The sequence below is a fragment of the Cervus canadensis genome, chromosome 22 (assembly GCF_019320065.1).
Source record: "Cervus canadensis isolate Bull #8, Minnesota chromosome 22, ASM1932006v1, whole genome shotgun sequence".
Taxonomy (NCBI): Eukaryota; Metazoa; Chordata; class Mammalia; order Artiodactyla; family Cervidae; genus Cervus; species Cervus canadensis.
Window position 1 is genome coordinate 48,618,623 of NC_057407.1, and position 19,609 is coordinate 48,638,231.

At 45.3% G+C, this 19,609-nt stretch overlaps 1 protein-coding gene across 7 annotated transcripts in view; it reads right to left on the reverse strand.

The window, feature by feature from the left end:
* TRANK1 (tetratricopeptide repeat and ankyrin repeat containing 1) overlaps positions 1-19,609 on the reverse strand; it is a 94,248-nt gene that overhangs the window by 63,959 nt on the left and 10,680 nt on the right. For 5 of the 7 annotated variants that reach the window (XM_043442232.1, XM_043442231.1, XM_043442236.1 and 2 more), the window contains exons 2-5: positions 9,054-9,185; positions 6,662-6,712; positions 4,514-4,640; positions 2,285-2,435 (exon numbers count right to left, since the gene is read on the reverse strand). In XM_043442232.1, coding sequence (XP_043298167.1) covers positions 2,285-2,435; positions 4,514-4,640; positions 6,662-6,712; positions 9,054-9,184 — 460 coding nt within the window. In that variant the 5' untranslated portion in view covers position 9,185. Of the gene's footprint in view, positions 1-2,284; positions 2,436-4,513; positions 4,641-6,661; positions 6,713-9,053; positions 9,186-9,405; positions 9,539-19,609 lie in introns of those variants that run through there. The other 2 variants (XM_043442230.1, XM_043442237.1) reach the window with 2 other exon arrangements.

Below are 19,609 nucleotides of genomic sequence, written 5' to 3' on the forward strand. Positions count from 1 at the left end.
AACTTGTGGATGAGAATATCCAAGTGGGACAGGTCAGGGGCCAGTATAACAGGGTCCTACTTCTAAGGTTATCAATCTCCACAAATGAGTAGCCAAATAGCAAAACAAACATACAGTGTACAAACAGGATGCACAATTTTCATAAATATATTTTTCAAAATTTAGAAATTGGGCCATAGGCAAACAGTTATCCTCCAAACAGGTAGAAAAGTTAGGATTGCGCTGTCCTATGGAGAAGGAAATGGCAACCCACTCCAGTACTCTTGCCTAGAAAACTCCATGGATGGAGGAGCCTGGTGGGCTACAGTCATTGGGGTCGCAGAGAGGTGGACACGACTGAGCGACTTCATTTTCACTTTTCATTTTAAGAAGTCCTGTTAACTTCCCCCTCAGGATCCAGATTTCTTAGAGGGGCAGCCACACCAAAGAGTCAGTTGTCTGGATTTCCCAAACTCTGGTGTGGCTTCTGACAGAGCAGGGCTGTTAGTTTTTCTTAACCATTGGATTGTACACTTTTTAATTTTTTGGCCGTGCCACGCAGCATGTAGGATCTTAGTTCCCCAACCAGGGATCCAGCCTGCACCCCCTGTGTTGGAAGTGCAGAGTTTTAGCTAGTGGACAGCCACAGAAGCCCCACAACAGTGGCTTTTAAAAGACACAAAAGGAGGACTTCTCTGGTGGTACAGTGGATGGGAATCCGGCTGCCAATGCAGGGGAAATGGGTTCGATTCCACATGCTGCAGAGCAACTAAGCCCGAATGCCATAACTACTGTGCCCCTGTGCTGCAACTACTGACGCCCAAACCTAGAACCTGTGCTCTGCAACAAGAGAAGCCACTACAGTGAGAAGCCTGGGTCCCGCAACAAAAAGCAGCCCCCACTCGGCGAAACAAGAAAAAGCCCGTATGCAGCATCGAAGACCCAGCGCAACCACAATAAACAAATACTTAAATTAAGTTTGAAAAAGACATAAAGAACAATGAGGACATGTAGGGAATGGAACAAGCCAACAGGCTCAGGGGAAAGGGAAGCAGGCTTTAGTCACTGTCAGCCAAAGGCAGATGGGAGAGCTGTGATCCATTAGCACCTGTCTGGAAACTGACGTCTCTGCTGACGGACACGGCTAAGCCCTCCTCTAACTACTTCCCACCTACCACCCGACACTGCTCTCGCCCCCTCTCTGTGCCAAGCTTCCCAAAAGTCTGTAGGATCCCCTCCACAGATCACAGAAGTTGCTTTCCCACAATCGAAACGGGAACAGTTGAATCTGTGTCAGTCAAATGTATCATCAGCAGTAATTTACCTGTTTCTGAAAGACGGGACCATTTTCCAGCAATTCTAACATAAGCCATTGCTCACATTCTACCATCTCTAGCATCGGGACATGTCTTGCTCTTGATGCTGTCTCAACAGCAGATTGTCCCTGGCAATCCAGGGGTTACGATCCCCCCACCACCGCACCCCCCTCCACTGCAAGGGGCACAGTTCAATCCCTGCTTGGGGAACTAAGATACTACCTGCTGTGTGGTGTGGCCAAAAGATAAAATCATAATAATAAAATTTAAAAATAGTGGCACATCTTAAATTAGTACAATCTTAAATTTGATCAAAAACAGTATTGGAAAACAACAGCCTGGCTGTTGGTAGAACTTTAGACCGTGCTGTGGTACCCAGGGAAAGAACTCATTTGTCCCTGGAGGGAATTTTTCATATTATGTTTCAAACTTGGCTGTTTTTGCCAACTCAAGGACACAGACAAAGCCATATCACAGGCCAGGTGTTCAGACTAATAACCTAATGATCGATGCAAATCACCACCTCCCCCCACATGCCCACCTCCACCCGGGTGTGTTCCTAGCAGACTGTCAGCTTCCATAGGACCCTCCCTCAGCCCCTTCAGATTGTTTTCATGGCAAACAGGAACACTTCTTGACATATTGGAGAAATACATGAAAAAATCACGTAAAACATGTAGTGTCAGTAGGGATAGCACTATGTCTAGCAACACAGAAAGCTTGAGGAGTCTGCAACAAAACTGGAAAAGTGGGACAGCTTTAAGTGATTTCTGCAAAAAGATGAAGTTGTTTTCACAAAGGCCTGGGCCATCAAAGCTTCCCATGTGTTTTCCACTGTAAAGTTTCATTCAAGCTGCATAAAGAAGCCACAAAGATAAACACCCTGTAATTATCTCCCCAGAAACCTGAGTCCCCAGGAGCCATTCAAAGACAATCACAAGGCCTTTAAAAGAAAGAAAGAGGGCAGGCCTCCCCCAGTCCCGACTTACTGCCCATCGTGGTGAAGACTGCCACCAAGAAATCAGCAATCTGGGTCTTGTCCTGGCTGCTCCTCACCAGCGGCAGACCCTCAAAAAACATGCGAGCGGCTTCATAAGGCTGGCGCAACATCAGCAAGGAATAACCAGCTCGATAGTACCCCTGCAACAAGAAAAACCAGAACTGTTAACATGCTCATATCTTCCAAACTGCTGCTGAAGGCAAGGCAAGATTGAGGATCAGAGGCAACAGGCTACAGGTAAACACTGATTTCCAAGTAAACACAGATTTCTAACAAGCTATGGATATAGGCTTTCCACATTGGATTCCATGCCACAATGCTCCTATCAAGTGGTAACTGGCAAGAAAAGAATCCTTTTAAGTCCCTGACACATACAGCATCTAACATAGGAGCCAGCTTGTGTCCTCTGTTCCCAGGTGACTCAGTGATAAAGAATCGCCTGCCAATGCAGGAGATGCAGAAGAGACGCAGGTTCGATCCCTGGGTCAGGAAGATCCTCTGGAGGAGGAAATGGCAACCCACTCCAGCATTCTTGCCTGAGAAATCCCACGGACAGAGGAGCCTGGTGGGCTACAGGCCACGGTGCCACAGTCGGACATGACTAACCGGCTGAGCAGACAATGCAAGAACCTGAGAGAAGGGAGCGGGCCTGCTTCCAATGACATGTGTGGTTTAAGTATTTGTGCCTTAAAACACAGCCTGAGCAAGAAGGGAGAAAAGAAACCATGTAGTCCTACAACTACAGTGTTCTGGAAAAGAATGAGATTGTCATGTCAACACAGGAGCTGTTCCCTGCTCCTTTCAATTGAAGTAAACATGATTTCCAATAGAAATGGCAAGCACTGAGGTTCACTCAGCTCCATGTTACAAGCAATATACACCAGAGGCCAAAAATTTCTTTTGGTTTCTGAAGGGAGAGGAAAATTACAATGATTAATAGAGGAAAATGGTCTAGTTTTGCCTGTATGCAAACTGTCAAGCTCTTGAGAAGGGACAAAATGATCCATATTGCCTTCCCCACTTGGACCACTGAAATGAATCAGTATCAGGGGCTACCAAAACAATTTTCTGTCTAAAATAATACAAGGTGTTCACCAACTGGGTTCATAAAAAAAAAAAGCAAGTGCCTGTGACGTCCCTGCTGGTCCACTGGTTAAGAACCTGCCTTGCAATGCAGGGGAAGCAGGTTCAATCCCTGGTCAGGGAACTAAGATCCCACATGCTGCAAGGCAACTAAGCCCACGTACTACAACTAGGAAGTCCGTGTGCTGCAACAAAAGGTCCTGTATGATACAAGGATGATCCCAAGTGCCACAAGGAAGACCCAAGGCAGTCAAATAAATAAGCACTTAAAAAAACCCCAAAACCAAGCACCTGAAATTCAACTTAAATATGGTGAAATTCAACTTCACCAAACCTCTGATTATTTACTGATTTGTTTGCACTTTAAAAAGTCTAAAACCCTAGATGACAATCAGAAAAAGGAAGCGAGCAGTCAAGTAAGCTGGTACAGAATTTCCCATTTCTTTGCCTTTCTCAGGTCTAAGTTTCACCTTTTATTTTGGAGGGAGGTGAAGGGGATCAGAATACATCACCCCAAAATGTGACACTTTGGCACAAGGATTCTTTTGAGATGAAGGCATCTGAGATTCAACAGACGCAGAAAGAAGCCTTCCTGGAGCCTCTCTTCTTTGATTAGAAGCAGAAACTCCAAGAAGTAAGGATCACCATAAAACCCCTCTTGCAGGGAATTCTTACGGCCACGAAGGAGACAAACTGAAACTTGCAAACAGCAAAGAACATGCAGAGACTATGAATTTTGGTGTAAATACGTCAGAACAAAATGAGCTCCATCGAGACCTCCACTGGACTGAACCCACCAATAGGCCTGGCTCCACTCTCCCCTGCAAACCCCTTTCAACACTTGGCCACCATCCTTCCCACTCTCCTCCAGATTCTGTGCACATCTGTCTACAGCACAAAGAGAGCTGAATGAGAAGCACTCCTAAAAACGCAGGGACTTCCCTGGCAATCCACCTTAGGACTCCTAGCTCTCAATGCAAGGAGTGCGGGTTTGATCCCTTGTCAGGGAACCAAGGTCCCACATGCCTCGCAGTCAACAGCAACAAAAATAAACGTGAGAGATGGAAGAATAAAGGCAAAACACACAACAAGGAAGGGGAGGAGGCAGCAGCCGCAGCGTCCAGAGTCAGCCTACCTTTACGTAGGTCGGGTCCCACTGGAGACACTCCTTGGCAGCCACGTAGGCCTCGTTCCATTTCTCAAGGCTGTAAAACGCGTTGGATTTGTTGCATAGCAGCACAGCCAAGTCCCTGGGGGGGACCCTGTGGGAAAGGACCAAGCGGCAGTCGGTAAATAGCTGTATTGTGCTGCAAATACAGAACCCAGTCCTTGGCCACAGTTCTGATGCTGACTATCTTTGCCATGGTGATGGGGTTTCAGCAGGAAATGTCCCAATTATACCTATGACATCTGACCCTCACAGCCTACAAAGGCTAGGTCATTTGCGATGTCCCAGTCGCCCTTCCTCACTCCCAAATCCTCTCCTCCCACCTTTTCATGACAACTGTTCTCAACACCTCGAGTCCACCTCCTCTTGATCTCCACAGGACTTTTATCCCTTAGAGTCCACTGGTGAAGATGCTGTAAAAAGGACAACTGGTCCTCAGGGCGGAGAGGTTGGGAGTTCTCACTGAGCCTTCACAAAGTCCAGACAGCGTGGGAGCCAATGCACATACACGTGCATGCTGAATGGAGGCAGAGCTCCTCACAACACGTGACCACACTGTCCCCACGGACTCTGTGAAAGATGCAGGATGAGCATTGTCCTAGTACATAGGCAGGGACACCCAAATGGGAGGGGACCCAGGGCCAGCGTGCAAAAGGAGGCGCCCACACCACGTGACCAATCTTCCCTATCCGATACTGCAGCCACGGACCACATACAGCCATGTAAATTTAAATTAATTAAATCAGAAAGGCAAGCTTCAAATTTAGAACTACAGGCATTGTTTCAGGGCCAGGTGAGCCAGGCCGGTGTCCCTCACCATTCCCTCTTCTTTTTTCCTTCTCAGCCTTCATCCTGCATTGCAGGAGACGTGATGTCCAAGCTCAGTCCTCACCCCTAACCTTGGTAAGCACTCTGAAAACTGGGCTGCGGGTAAGAGGCCCGTGCAGATGCTAGGAGCAGGGGCCGTGGACAGGAATTCTGGGGTCCTGGTGGAAGGAAGCAAGGCTCTGAGTGGGTAAAGCCCCTGCTGCAGACTTCCTCCATGGGGAGGGTACAGTTGGAGTAGGGCAAAATCGGGCCTCAAAAGCACAGCAGGTCAGGGCCCCTCCTGCCTGTTTCTTTGTTGTTCAGTCGCTAAGTCAGGTCTGACTCTTTGTGACCTCATGAACTGCAGCATGCCAGACTCCCCTGTCCTTCACTATCTCTCAGAGTTCACTCAGATTCATGTCCATTGAGTCCGTGATGCTATCTATCCATCTCATGCCTGCTGCCCCCATCTCCTCTTGCCCTCAATCTTTTCCAACCTCAGGGTCTTTTCCAATGAGTCAGCTTTTCACATCAGGTGGTCAAAGTACCCGCCTGGGTTGAGGGGTCATACTTCTGCAAGGTTATTGCTGAAGCCAAGTTGGAAGAAGCAAAACACAAAATATACCATAAAAAGTCAGCAGAAGCCCAAGTGAACTGTTTAATTCAAGACGCACGAAGTGGAAAAGCAAGACTTATGCTTCTTGTTTTTTTGAACTACTTTCATTGTAAAAATAATACAAATAGAAAAATTAGGTAACACATACCCACCAAAAAAAAAAGCAAAGTAAAAATCTCTACTATGTCCCCACCGGCAGGGCTTTCTGTAGCTAGTTTCTCTCCGTGAAGTATGAGGGCCCAGAAGCTCAGGAGAGGTGGTGAGTCTGTCAGAGGGTAACTGACAAGGAAGCTGTGACCACAGTGTAGTAGACACCAAGTGTCCAGCCCGGACACCCTGGCCAGTGCAGCCAATCCTAGCAGGAATGAGTGTGGGCTGCAGCTAGCATCTCCTCGAGCCCCATTTATCCTCAGCCTAATGGGAGCTGCCTTCTCCCCAGGAAGTTATACCCCCGTTATGGACTGTGTTCCCGCCAAACTCATATGTTGAATCCCCAACCCCTAGAGTGATGGTATTTGGAGCGGGGGGCCTTCGGGAAGGTGATTAGGTTTAAATGAAGTCAGGAGATCGGGGGCCCTCATGATAGGATTAGTGCCCTTATAAGCAGAGACATCAGAGTGTTCCTATTCTCTCCATCATGGGAGGACACGGTGAGAATGTGGCCATCTGCAAACTGGGAACGGGGCACTTACCAGGAAATGAAGTGGCCGCCACCCGGACCTTGGACTTCCCAGTCTCCAGAACTGCGAGGAACAAATTCCTGTTGTTTACTCCACCCAGTCAGCGGCAGTTTGTTATTGCAGCCTGAGCTGACTAACCACCCCACTCCCTTGGACAATTCCTGGGGGCCAGACAGCCTACCAGCTGGTGATTGACTGACACAGGTATCAGAAAGGTCAGCCTCCTTGTCTTAAAGAAAGACAGTTCTGCAGTATAACTCTGGGTCCAGAGTTCCCCGGGGGACCAGGCTGCAGCTGACTCCAGCGGAGACACCATCCCTACCCGATCCCTTCTGTCCCCTTCTCCCCAGAACACCTGCTCGTGGACCACAAGCCCTGTGTCAGCTGGCAGCAGCAGGAAGGCAGGTGACGGGCACCGGGAACTGTACCAGGAAGGTCCCATGAAAGGCAACACATGAGGGTGCAGGCAGGCGTCCCTTTAGCTGTCATGCATCTGCTAAGTGGTGGCGCTGAGATGTGAGCACTCACCATGTGATCAGTCTACCACCACAATCTGACACTACCTTTTTCTTTTCAAGACAGAAGGGGAAGTCAACGTTTCCCCCGGCGAATGAGGCACTCTAGGCCCAGCTCTGATCTGAACCAAGAGGGGGCAGAATACAAGCCCAGGTCAGTTACAGGCAATTCCAATCCAGCGTAGACACCAAGGAGATAGGAGGGAGGAGGTGGGAGCCATGTGTCAGGAACTCCACTCACTGCCACTTCTAGGTACAAGTTTACACTGCATACACCCTACAGATGCCAACCTCTGCTTCCTCTATTACAGCTGTCCCCAAAGAATGATGTGGTAACCTCCGGGGGTCCCCAAGACCACTTCAGGTGGTCCCCAAGGTCAAAATATCTTCACAATTGCAGTTAGCTGAATAATGGTTTCCAAATAATGTTTTCTTTTATGGCAAAAGGAACTTGGGAGATGGGATTAATTTAAGGATCTTGAGATTAGGATCTGAAATAGGATATAATCACAAGTGTCCTTGTATGTGGGAGACTGAGAGGGTCGGCCACAGGCAGAGGAGAAGGAGATGTGATGACAGAAGCAGAGACTGGGATGATGTGCTTTGAGGAGGATGCAGGAAGGGACCACAAGTCAAGGATACAGGCAGCCACTGAAGGGTGAAAGAGACAAGGAAATGGAGGCTCCTCCCCAAGGAACCGGGCTTCCCTGGTGCCTCAGACAGTGAAGCATCTGCCTACAATGCGGGAGACTGGGGTTCAATCCCTGGTTCGGGAAGGTCTCCTGGAGGAGGAAATGGCAACCCACTCGAGTATTCTTGCTGGAAAATCCCATGGATGGAGAAGCCTGGTAGGCTACAGTCCATGGGGTCGCAAAGAGTCGGACACAACTAAGCGACTTGACTTTCACTTTCCCCAAGGAACCAGCCCCGCCAACACCTCGCTTTTTAGCCTCACAAGACTCATTTTGGACCCCTGACCTCCAGAAACACAAGATCATAAATGTGTATTGTTTTAAACCACGAAGTTGGTGGTCATTTCTTACAGCAGCATCAGGAAACTAATACAATAATACTGAGACAGTAGGTGTCTTTTTCACAATTCTTCTCTCACACGTGGATGGGGAACTTTCCAGAGGCTACCTGCAGTGTGATGTCCCAACAGACTCAATGCAGAAACAGACGTGAGAAGCCAGATGTCTTCCACTGAGACAGACATTAAAGAGACTTGCAAATACGTAAAATGTGAAACTCTTCTCACTAAATTTTTGGTTCTGAAAAGTAATTCCTCATAAAAACACTGCTTGGGTCAGCATGTCACGGGTTTATTACTGATATTTTAAAATAATGAAAAAAAAAATAAAATAACGAATAAATGCATATTTTAAATGTTTCTCAGTTTTGAGTTCTAATACAGGCTTTACTGATAACTACACCAACAAAAGCTCTCTGGGGTCTTCCATAATTTGTAAGCGGGCTATGATCCTGAAATGCTTGGGAACAGGTCTGCTAGAAGCTGAAGGGGCAGGGGAAGAGGTGAGCCCTGCTTCCTGGTGGCTTGCCCTGTGGCCAGGCCAGGGAGTTGACAGCACAGATAAACAAGATGAATTCCAAGTGCAGAGGCTTGGAGACACAGTCGGTCATCCCAGGAACTCTGCTGGAAGCAGACAAAAGGCGAAGTTTTGCAGGGTTTAGCAACAGCTCCCTGTGTTTCACTTTCTGTTTCCTGAATTCCTCTAGCTGCGCTGAGACAGCAGAGACGATAAATAGAAACTGGGAGGAGAAAGGAAACTGAAACTAGCTGGTGTTGATAAAAGGTGAGAAAAAAACAAAAGCAAGAGAGAGACTGCACACACAAGAAAAAGAGGCAGGGAGAAAATCTGAACACTTACCCCCACTGGTATAACCGCAGGAGAATCTGGATGGCTTCATCGTACTTTCTGATGGCCAAAGAGAAGTTCCCACTCTTAAAACCCTGGTTGCCAGATTCTTTCAGCAGCTCAGCGTAAGCTATGGGGTCCATCCTGTGAGGAGAGGAGGGAAGGCTGGTGGCACCGGCTTCCTTCCTCTCCACATCTGCATCGCGCCAGAGTCTGAAGGGGCAGGTTGTTCATCCTGGCCCCTCCCACCAGCTGAAGGCACACCCTGCCCACACCCCTTCATACCCTGCCCACACCCCTCCCCACCCAGGGACCAGACTGAGTGTCTGATCGGAGACGGTTTCTTCCTCAGTTCTTTTCTGACCTCAGGAGCAGCGGCCAGAACGATTCCATTTATTCTGTGTTAATGACCAGGTAGGCTGTAAGGAAGGAGGCAGCTTCCATGCATAAGACGGCCTGAAGGACCTCCCTGGTGGGCCAGTGGTTAAGAATCCGCCTGCCAACGCAGGGGACATGGGTCCGATCCCTGCTCCAGGAAGATTCCACAAGCTGTGGGGAAATTAAGCCCATGCACCACAACTACTGAAGCCCAAGTGCCTAGAGCCGACGTGCTATGCAACAAAAGAAGCCCCTGCAATGGGGAACCCGCCCACCGCATCTAGAGTAGCGCCCCCCACCCCGCATGCGCAGCAATGAAGACCCAGTGCAGCAACGAAGACCCAAGGCAGCCAAAATAAAGAAGAAACATTTTTTTTAAAAAAAGAGGACATGAAGCTGGCAGGTGGTGTGTGCTAGATAAGTGGCAGCTCTTCCCACAACCGCCACAAGCATTACTCTCTCATTTACCCATCGCAGCAGCTCAGAAGGAGGCACCCTTTTCACTGTTCAGAGGAGGAAACTCAGGCTCAAGAAGTTCAAGTCACTTGCTTAAGGACGGGCTAATGTGCGTCCCCAGTTCTGACCCCAGTTCCAAGTTTCTGCCCTTGACCCTGTACTGCATTGCCTACTCATCCAAGGAGTTGAGAGTCCTTCCACTCTCCTCCTTCCAAAGGTCCTAAAAGCCTCGAAGTATTTGTCCCTGAGATTGCTATTGCCCACTTACCTGACTGCACCCCCTGGGAAGCCCTTACCTCTTTCATGACTCCTGTTTCATTCATTTGGTAGCCCTCGCACAGAGTGGGTACTTAAATATTTGCTGTGTAATGAATTAGAATGCCAGACCCAGAGAGGCTGCTTGTTACCGATTCTCTCTGGTGTGGCCTGGAGCCCTGCCCACCTGCTGGGGCCTCAGGAAGTGTTTGCTGCACCAAGGCAGTGTGGATAGGAGAGGCCTCGCAGAGCCTCGAGAAGCAGCCAAGGAGGCAGGGAAAAGTGGGCGTCAGGGACTTCCTTGGTGGTCTGCTGGTTAAGACTGCTTCCACTGCAGGAGGCATGGGTCTGATCCCGGTTCAGGGAACTAAGATCCTGCATGCCACATGCTGTGGCCAAAAAAAAAAAGTGGGCATCAGAAGAGATGTCCCTTAGAATTTTCTCCTCTCAAGATGGCAGCAGGAAAGGTAAGGCAGTGGGGAAAGTCTTAAAAATGAGGACACTTCCGGTGGCTGCATAGGCCCTGCACCTGTGGGGCAGTACAATCTATCAAGAGCCTTCTTGATCAGCACAATCATTGTACAGAGAATAATCCCTATTGTTTGTATCATCAAACCTTGGCAAGGGGTTTGGGGGCCAGGGAAGCCAACCCAAGCAGGTAGAAGTGGTGGCTTATTTTATTTTTAAAACATTTATTTATTTGTCTATGCCAGGTCTCAGTTGTGTCATGTGGGGATCTAGTATCTCCAACCAGGGATCAAAACCGGGCCCGCTGCATTGGGAGCCCAAAGCCTTAGCCACTGGACCAACACGGAGGGGGGGGGGAAGTACCAGTGGCTTATTTTAAGCCCATGAGTTAACTGGACTTTTGAACTGCATTCCTGTGTTCACCACGCAGAGCTATACCAGAACGAGGCATGTTATTGCTAAACAAGTCAAAATTAAAAATTCCACCTAGACTTTGCATTAAATAATCTCTAAATTCTATGACTCACATTTATACAGAGATGACAGAGGAGACCGTGAGAAAAAGTTTATATAATTGATTAGAGAATAAAAACAAGTGTTTCTCCTTCAAATATTGCCAGCCAGGTGTCAAATAAATAATTTCAAAGTGGCCATTTTTGGACAACTAGAAACAGGAAATGTCTGTAACAACTGTTGTTGTTGTTGTCTGTAACAACTAACCCTCCCCTTTTTTTTTTCCTTTAGGCTGCACCACGGAGCTTGTGGGATCTTAGTTCCTCAACTACAGATCGAACCCAGGCCCACAGCCGTGAAATCACAGGGTTCTAGCCACTGGACCACGAGGGAATTTCTGTTACCCCTCTTTTATAAATACCTTTTCACTGCAAGAAAGGATCAACCTGATCAAAACGTGTAAAGCCACAGACAGAAAATTCACAAAGGAATACAAGTAATTGCTAAATACATGGACAGTGGATATCCAGGACCACCATCACTAGCAGGCAAAAGAATGAAGAATTAAAATAGTAAAGGGTCACTAGGAAATATTTAAAAGAATGACCCTAAATGGTGGGAGCTGTCATATCTGGCTTACAGGAGAAATATACTAGCTCACTGATATACTTAGCCTCATAGATGTTCACCACAGTGAAAAACCAGAAATAACCCTAAATATTCCATAATGTGTAACAGATTTGAATCAGTTATAAAACACCCATATGGAAGAACACCACACAGTTATTTTCAAAGTCATGTTGTAAAAGAACATTTAATGATAGGCTATGTTAGTAAATGAAAGATACAGGCTACATAAAAAGGCATATAATACCAAATTAAATTTTAAACACATCTAATGTACTGAAGACATGCCAGAATGTTAACAGCCTCACCACTGGAATTAGGGTTTTAATTTTCCTCCTTGAGCTTTTCTGAATTTCCAATTGCCAGAAAATGTGCCACCTTCATGGTCAGACCATAAATGTTATTAAAATGAGACTCCTTAAGGGCTTAATTAAAGAATTCAAACACAAAACGTTTCCACTGTACTTACAATAAAAACGATTCACATCTGATTTTTCTCTAGAAATTAAGTGAGCTTTAAATGTTATGAGTAGACATCCAATGTTTACATCCTCTTACATCTTGGCTTTTTCTTGGTACGGTCACGTGACAAGGGAAAGAGGGATTGCCAACCACAAAGCAAGTTTTTTGCTTCTCAACAGGATTTATTGACAGCTACATCTTCATCACAGGGAAGAATGCTTTATATCGTTGCCTTAGAATGCTTAGAGCTCTACTGTCAAGTCTTTTTTTCTTTAACAAGTGATCAGTCTATTTATAGGGTGAAACTGTTAAACACAGTGGTAATAATGTACCGTAATGACAGTGCTCCTGAGAACGAATATGTAATGAGCACCTAGTACGTGTTTTACATCATCATGTCATTTCATTCTTACCAGAAGCCCCAGGAGGTAGGCTTGATTGTGTCCCCATTCGACAAATAGGGAAACTGAGGCAGGAGCGGTAAAGGCCTTGCCGTAGTCCTAGGGACAGTGGTGCTGCTGGAATCCAAACCTAGGCGGACTGACTTTGGGGGCGAGACTCCACTCTGAAGAAACCAGGCGGAGGCTAAACAGTCAGCGGCGGTCAGACCCCACCGTGTGTGCCCCTGGTAGGCATGGGTCCAGCAGTCAGCACTTTCAGTTTTTTTTGTTTGTTTTGATGTGGACCATTCTGCGTCTCTTACTTCTCCTGCATGGGCAGGCAGATTCTTTACCACTCGTAGCCCCTAGCTCCCTGACCAGGGATCAAGCCAGCACTCCCTACATTGGAAGGCAAAGTCAACCACAGGACTGCCAGGAAAGGCTTCTGCACTTTCAGTTTTGTCAGCAGGGCTAAAGCTCAAAGATTAGAAGGTAAAGACGGTTTCACAGGGGCAGAGTCTGCTTTCGCTGTTTCAGTACATCTATCTCTAGAAGGATTCAAGGTCCAGTTGTGGGGAGGTGGCCAGGGCCGCTTGGCAACAACAGAGGAAGCAGACGTAAGAGAAATGCAAATTGCATTGGGGAGGTTCTGAAACTAGCAAGCTGAAAACAAAGCAGACGTGGGTGGCTGTCATGTTGTGTGTGAGTGTGTCTTTATTCTGTTTTGCTTTTTATTGAAGGACAGTTGATTGTTACAGCACTGTGTTAGTTTCGGGTATATTGCAGAGTGATTCGGTTATACTTGTATATATCTATATTATTTTTTTAAAAAAATTCTTCTCCATTAGAGTTGCATTGTGTGTATACACATGAAGAGATCTATAACTGACTTACAGGAGGCAGACTGCAAACAGGGTGGGCCCCGGGCAGCTAAAAGGGGAAGAGAGAGAGGCTTTTCCTCTGTCCCTTTTCTGGGTACAACATAACAACTTAACAACAAATTTGTTTACTTTTTTTGTTTCTTGGTAGTGGGTTTTTTTTGTTTGCTTTTTTTTTTTTTTTTTTTTTTTTAATTGAAATCCTTTCAAAACACTCTCAAAGTAGTGAACAATCCAAGATCAACCCTGGAAAGCTGAAGGTAGAGACCACTGCAAAAAACCGAGGCCAGAGACAGCAGTTCTTAAAACCGACTCCTTCCTGCTCCCACAGGAAGGTGGGCACAGACAGCGCGGGATAAGAATCCAAAGTCAGAGCTCATTCTGAGGACGACGATTTGCTTTCTTTGCTGTTCCTTCTTTTTTTCTTGGGGGGAAGGGTGCAATTTCCACACTCCCTGCCCTGTCTCACTCCCACCTCTGAGCACCGTGCTGTCTTTCTATCCCACCCAACATCTACGATACAGAGACGAGCAGTACCTGCCATCAAGAGCTCAATCCTCATGTAGCTCCTTCCGCACAATATCTTGACATAGAACATGGGCTCACAGGTTGCCAGATATCCTCCGTTCAGTGCCCACAGGAGTACAACTATAAAATGATCTCGTGGCTCCGTAACTTCCCATAAATACAGAACCTTAAGTTTCCACCCTACTCATTCCCTTAACAAACAGAGCAAAGACACACAAAAGCAAGACACAAGTGTACAAAACTGCTCCTGACCTTGCAAAACAAGCATGAAGAAAATGTTCTGACGTGATTTTATGAAGCAGCTTGGTTGCTGTCTGAGGGGAACAGGGTAGTTTCAGTCCACAATTGACCCCTGCTGTTTAGCATTGCTGATACAGCCAATGGAAAGTTCTATTTCCCCTGACCCTCATATTAAGACTGGACTCATCTCAGATTGACTCACTCTTGTCCTGCAACTAACCAGGACTTCAAAGTATGCTTTTTGTTAAATTCTTGATGGAACGTTTCACTGTGAGGAGAAAAGCAGAAATAGGACTCCTAGGAAGGTCAGTTATGTTCATGTTGCTTTGCAATTTGATGTTTATGGGCTAAAAATCAACACAGGACATAAAACCCTAAACAACAAGGTCCTACTGTATAGCACAGGGAATTGTATTCAATATCCTGTGATAAACCATAATGGAAAAGAATATGAAAAAGAATATACATACATATATATATAACTGAGTCACTTTGCTGAATAGCAGAAATTAACACATTGTAAATCAACTATGCTTCCGTTAAAAACGAAAACCTTCTATCTGTCCAACCTGAGAGAAGAGACATAGACTTTCAAAGAAACACCAGAGTAATAAGAAAAATTTTAATTAAGCAAATATGCAAGTCTACATATAATTCTCATGGAAGCTTTCATTTGGGGATTCTCTGACAGTTCAATGGTTAGAATTTGATATTTTTATTGCTAGGGCCAGGGTTCAATCCCTGGTTGGGCAGGGGGAATTTTTTTTAAATCTCTCTATAAATAGCCACTGGCACTTGTAAAATTGCAAGACTGTCGTGGATAAAACAAGCCAAACTTTCCTCAAAAGACAGTCTTGAATTTTGAACTTTAATACACAACATGTTTCTTTTTTTAGTTTTATTTTATATTGAAGCATAGGGCTTGGCAACCCACTCCACTGTTCTTGCCTGGAGAATCCCCATGGACAAAGGAGCCTGGTGGGCTATAGTCCATGAGGTTGCAAAGAGTCGGACACGACTGAGTAAGCACACCTAGTTAATTAACAATGTTATGTTACTTTCAGGTATATAGCAAAGTGATTCATTTATACATACACATGTATCTATTCCTTTTCAAATTCCTTTCCCATTTAGGTTATTACAGAATATTGAGCAGAGTTCCCTGTGCTATATAGTAAGTCCTACATTTTCCTTTTTTTTTTTTGGTCCTATATTTTAAACACAGCAGTGTGTCCATGTCAATCCCAAACTCCCAATCCACCTCTCTCCCCATAACATGTTTCTGTTTGGGAAAATTCACTATTACAAAATATCAAATCCTCTCTAAATTAATTAATGTACTTTCCAAAAAAATTCCAATTAAAAAACAGGATATTTAAAGAAATTAATGCAAGAATTCTCAAGTTCATCTCAGAATAAACAGGACAGACTAGCCAAAATATTCTTAATCAAAGAAGTATAAAGAGAAAATCTTTTATAACATTTTAAAATGTATTTATAAAACTCAACTAAGTTTTAAAAGTGTGATATTAACATGAAAACAAGCAGACCAGTGGAACAAAACCAATCATCCAGAAGTAAACATATAATATAAAAGAATTCCATGTGTGAAAAAGGTAGTTCTTAAAACAGACAGGGAAAGAATGAATCGCTGGTAAAACTGGCACAATATCTGGAAAGGATGTTAATTTTTCTTTTTGGCTGCAATGCCTGGCATGCAGGATCTTAGTTCCCCACCCAGGAATCGAACCCGCGCCCTCTGCAATGGCAGTGAGGAGTCTTAGCCACTGGACTGCCAGGGAAGTGCTGGAAGTTAAATTTCTAATTCATACTGTTTGGTAGGCCAAACAATGGACACACATACACACACACCAAAGATGCTCACACCCCAACCACCAGAACCTGTGAATGCATTACATGACATGGCAAAGGGGCCTTTGTACAATAGATGTAATCCAGGTTGTTTTGTTGTCATTGTTTAGTCCCAGTGGTGTTTGACTCTTTTGGGACTCCATGGATTGGGACTTCCCAGGCAAGAATACTGCAGTGGGCTGTCTTTTCCTCCTCCAAGGGCTCTTCCCCATGCCGGGATCAAACCTGCGTCTCTGAACATCTCACACATCAGCAGACGGATTCCTTACTACTAGCGCCGCCTGTGCGTGTTCAGTCGCTCAGTCACGTCAGACTCTTTGTGACCCTATGGACTACAGCCCACCAGGCTCCTCTGTCCATGGGATTTTCCAGACAAGAACACTGGAGTGGGTTGTCACTTCCTTCTCCAGAGAAGCCCTTATCTAGGTGAGCCCAATAGAATTATATTAACCCTCTAAAGCGGAAAAACTTATCTGGCTAGAGTCAGAAAGATGCTGGAGAAGCGGAAGGCAAGAGAGATGCAGAAGCAGATGTGAAACCTGAAAAAGACTAACCCCATCGCTTCGTGCCTCGAAGATGGAGGGGAGGCAACAGGGAGGGATGTAGGTGGCCTTGGAAAGAGAGAGAGGCTCCTGGGTGACAGTCGGGTGACAGGAACCTCGGTCCTACAGCTGCAAGCAACTGGACCCTGCCAACAACACGAATGAGCTTAGAAAAGGATTCTGGGCAGACCCTCCTAGCCAGCCAAAATATTGATTTCAGCCTCATGAAACCTGCCACGGGAACCAGACTTCTCACTGACAGACTGTGAGATGATCAGTCTGCATGGTTTTAAGCCACTAAGTTTGTGGACATTTGTTACGGCAGCTACAGAAAACGAATACACATCATACACCAAAATTCCTTCTACGTCAATGAAAAAAAAAATGCTAGTGTCAAAAAGACACCAGGGCAGTGAAAAGAAACTGCTGGCACACAAAGCAATGTAAAGAACCTCAAGAACATCATGCTAAGCAAGAGAAGCCAGACTCAGAAGACTATATACTGTGGGATTCTATCTGGCTGATGCTCTAGAACTGGCAAATCTAAGAAAGCAGAAGAGCAGTTACCCAGGGAAGGAGGGAGGGTTACTGACTGGAAAGGGGGATAAGAGCACTTTCTGGGAGATGGAATGTTCTCTACGGTGATCGGGATGGGGTCACACAGGTATATACATTCATCAAAGCTCACTGAACAGGAGCGTTAAAATCTGTGCCTTTGCTTAGATGCAAATTTCTCATTTTTTAAAAAGCGTTGAGAAAAAAAAAAAGCCCTAAGAGAAAAGATTACCTTCAACTGCTTCAGGAGGAAACTTGGTCAGATCTAATCAAGTGCCACACACACAGGGCCTCTGCCCCAGTAGTTCCACTTCTGGGAATCAGTGTTGCAAACTGATTGCACACAAAGGAAATGGTAGATGTATGACATTACTCACTGTCTAATTGTTTATAATAATAAAAGACTGGGACCAGCTTGAACGGCCATCAACAGAGGACTGGTTTAATAAATTATATTGCAGCCACCCCCACAATGAAGTATGTTCTTTTTTTTTTTTTTTTTTTCTTTGTTTACCCCATGGACAGCAGCCCACCAGGCTCCTCTGTCCACGGGATTCTCCAGGCAAGAATACTGGAGTGGGTGCACTTTCTTTAAAAAGAAAGAAAAAAAAAAAAAAGAATGAAGATGCTTTGTATGTACTGATCTGGGATAATCTGCAAAATATGTTTACACAAAGCAAATGCAGGATGGTGTATACATTACACTCTATTTTGTGCAAAATTTTAAAAGACAGAGGGGAGAGCTAGATAAGAATATATTTGCATTTGCTTATATATGCACAAAGAAATTCTGGAAGGATGCATGAGAAATAAAATTACCTTTATTGGGGTACAGGGTGGAGAAGGGAGACCTAATCCCACCTTTTCATTGTAACCTTTCTGTATTTTTGATTCTCAAATTACACAAATTTGAAAAGGCTTTAATGCAATAAAAAATTGTAAGTAATCTTCCACACAGTGATAGCCATGAATTCATTAAAAGTTTAAAACTTCCGTACATCAAAAACCCCAGAAAGTAGTTTGCTGCTGCTGCTAAGTCGCTTCAGTCATGTCCGACTCTGTGCGACCCCAGAGACGGCAGCCCACCAGGCTCCCCTGTCCCTGGGATTCTCCAGGCAAGAACACTGGAGTAAGTTGCCATTTCCTTCTCCAACGCATGAAAGTGAAAAATGAAAGTGAAGTTGCTCAGTGGTGTCTGACTCTTAGCGACCCCATGGACTGCAGCCTACCAGGCTCCTCCATTCATGGAATTTTCCAGACAAGAGTACTGGAGTGGGTTGCCATTGCCTCCTCCAAGAAAGTAGTTTAATAACACCCTAAGCAGCAAGATTATGGATGGAGAATCACTCTCACATACAGCTGATGACAAGATTTAAGTGGTACAGCTTCTCTCTACAGAAATACACAAGTTTTTCACACAGCTGCTCCGAATTCATTCTACAGACATATTTCATTCAAGGACATGAGGATATTAATTGCCTCATTGTCTGTCAAAGCAAAAAGGATACAAATCCAAGAGTCCAACAAGTGGAGACACTTATATAAAGTGGTATATATACCACTCAGAATAGAACACTATCATTGTTAAGAATAAATACGGCAGATCCAAAGGAAGAGATGTCAAAACATGCAACCAAGGTGAATAAAGCCAGTTGGAGAACAATTTGTAGAGCAAATTGGAGAGTCTGAGGACAGGTTAGTGTACATATATATATTTGATTTGATCTATTGGGAGAATTTCCAGAGAGACACTTAAGAAAGGAGTAAGTGGAGATCTCTGGGGAGCTGGGGAAAAAATGGGGAGCATGCTCCTGAACCATAGAATAGCTTTCTGTTAAGTCACCAAGTTTGTGGTTGTACAATTTCTTACTGCAGATCTAGGAATGTAATACAATATCTCTCTGAATATGTTCTCAGAATTACTAAAATTGAAAGGATTTCAGAAAGTGAGATGGTTGGGCTAAAATTTTCAGAGCAAGGGAAACGCTCTAAGCCACATCTCCCCAGGCTCAGAGATTTGGGGGGCCTGACCATGGTCACACTGGGGTGAGCACCAAGGGTGAGATCCAGGCTGACTCCTGCCCCCACCCAGCATCCTGGTCTATAGCACCTGTGGGTGGGCAGGGAGGCCAGGACTAGAACCCACCGTGGCCCGAAATCCAGGAAGGTTAGTGGTACAGGCCATGGCAATCTCCATTATTTCAGTGTGATCCTTGTAACATTTACAGAACCTTTGTTTTGTTTACCCAGCAAAGAGAAAATATTTTGTTAAAAAACACAACCCTGAGGTCATACAGAGTGAAGTAAGTCAGACACAGAAGCACAAATATTGTATGGTATAGCATACATGTAGAATTTTTAAAAATGGTACAAATGAACTTATTTACAAAACAGAAACAGAGTTACAGATGTAGAAAACAATCTTATGGTTACCAGGGGGATAAGGAGGGACAGGGATAAATTGGGAGACTGGG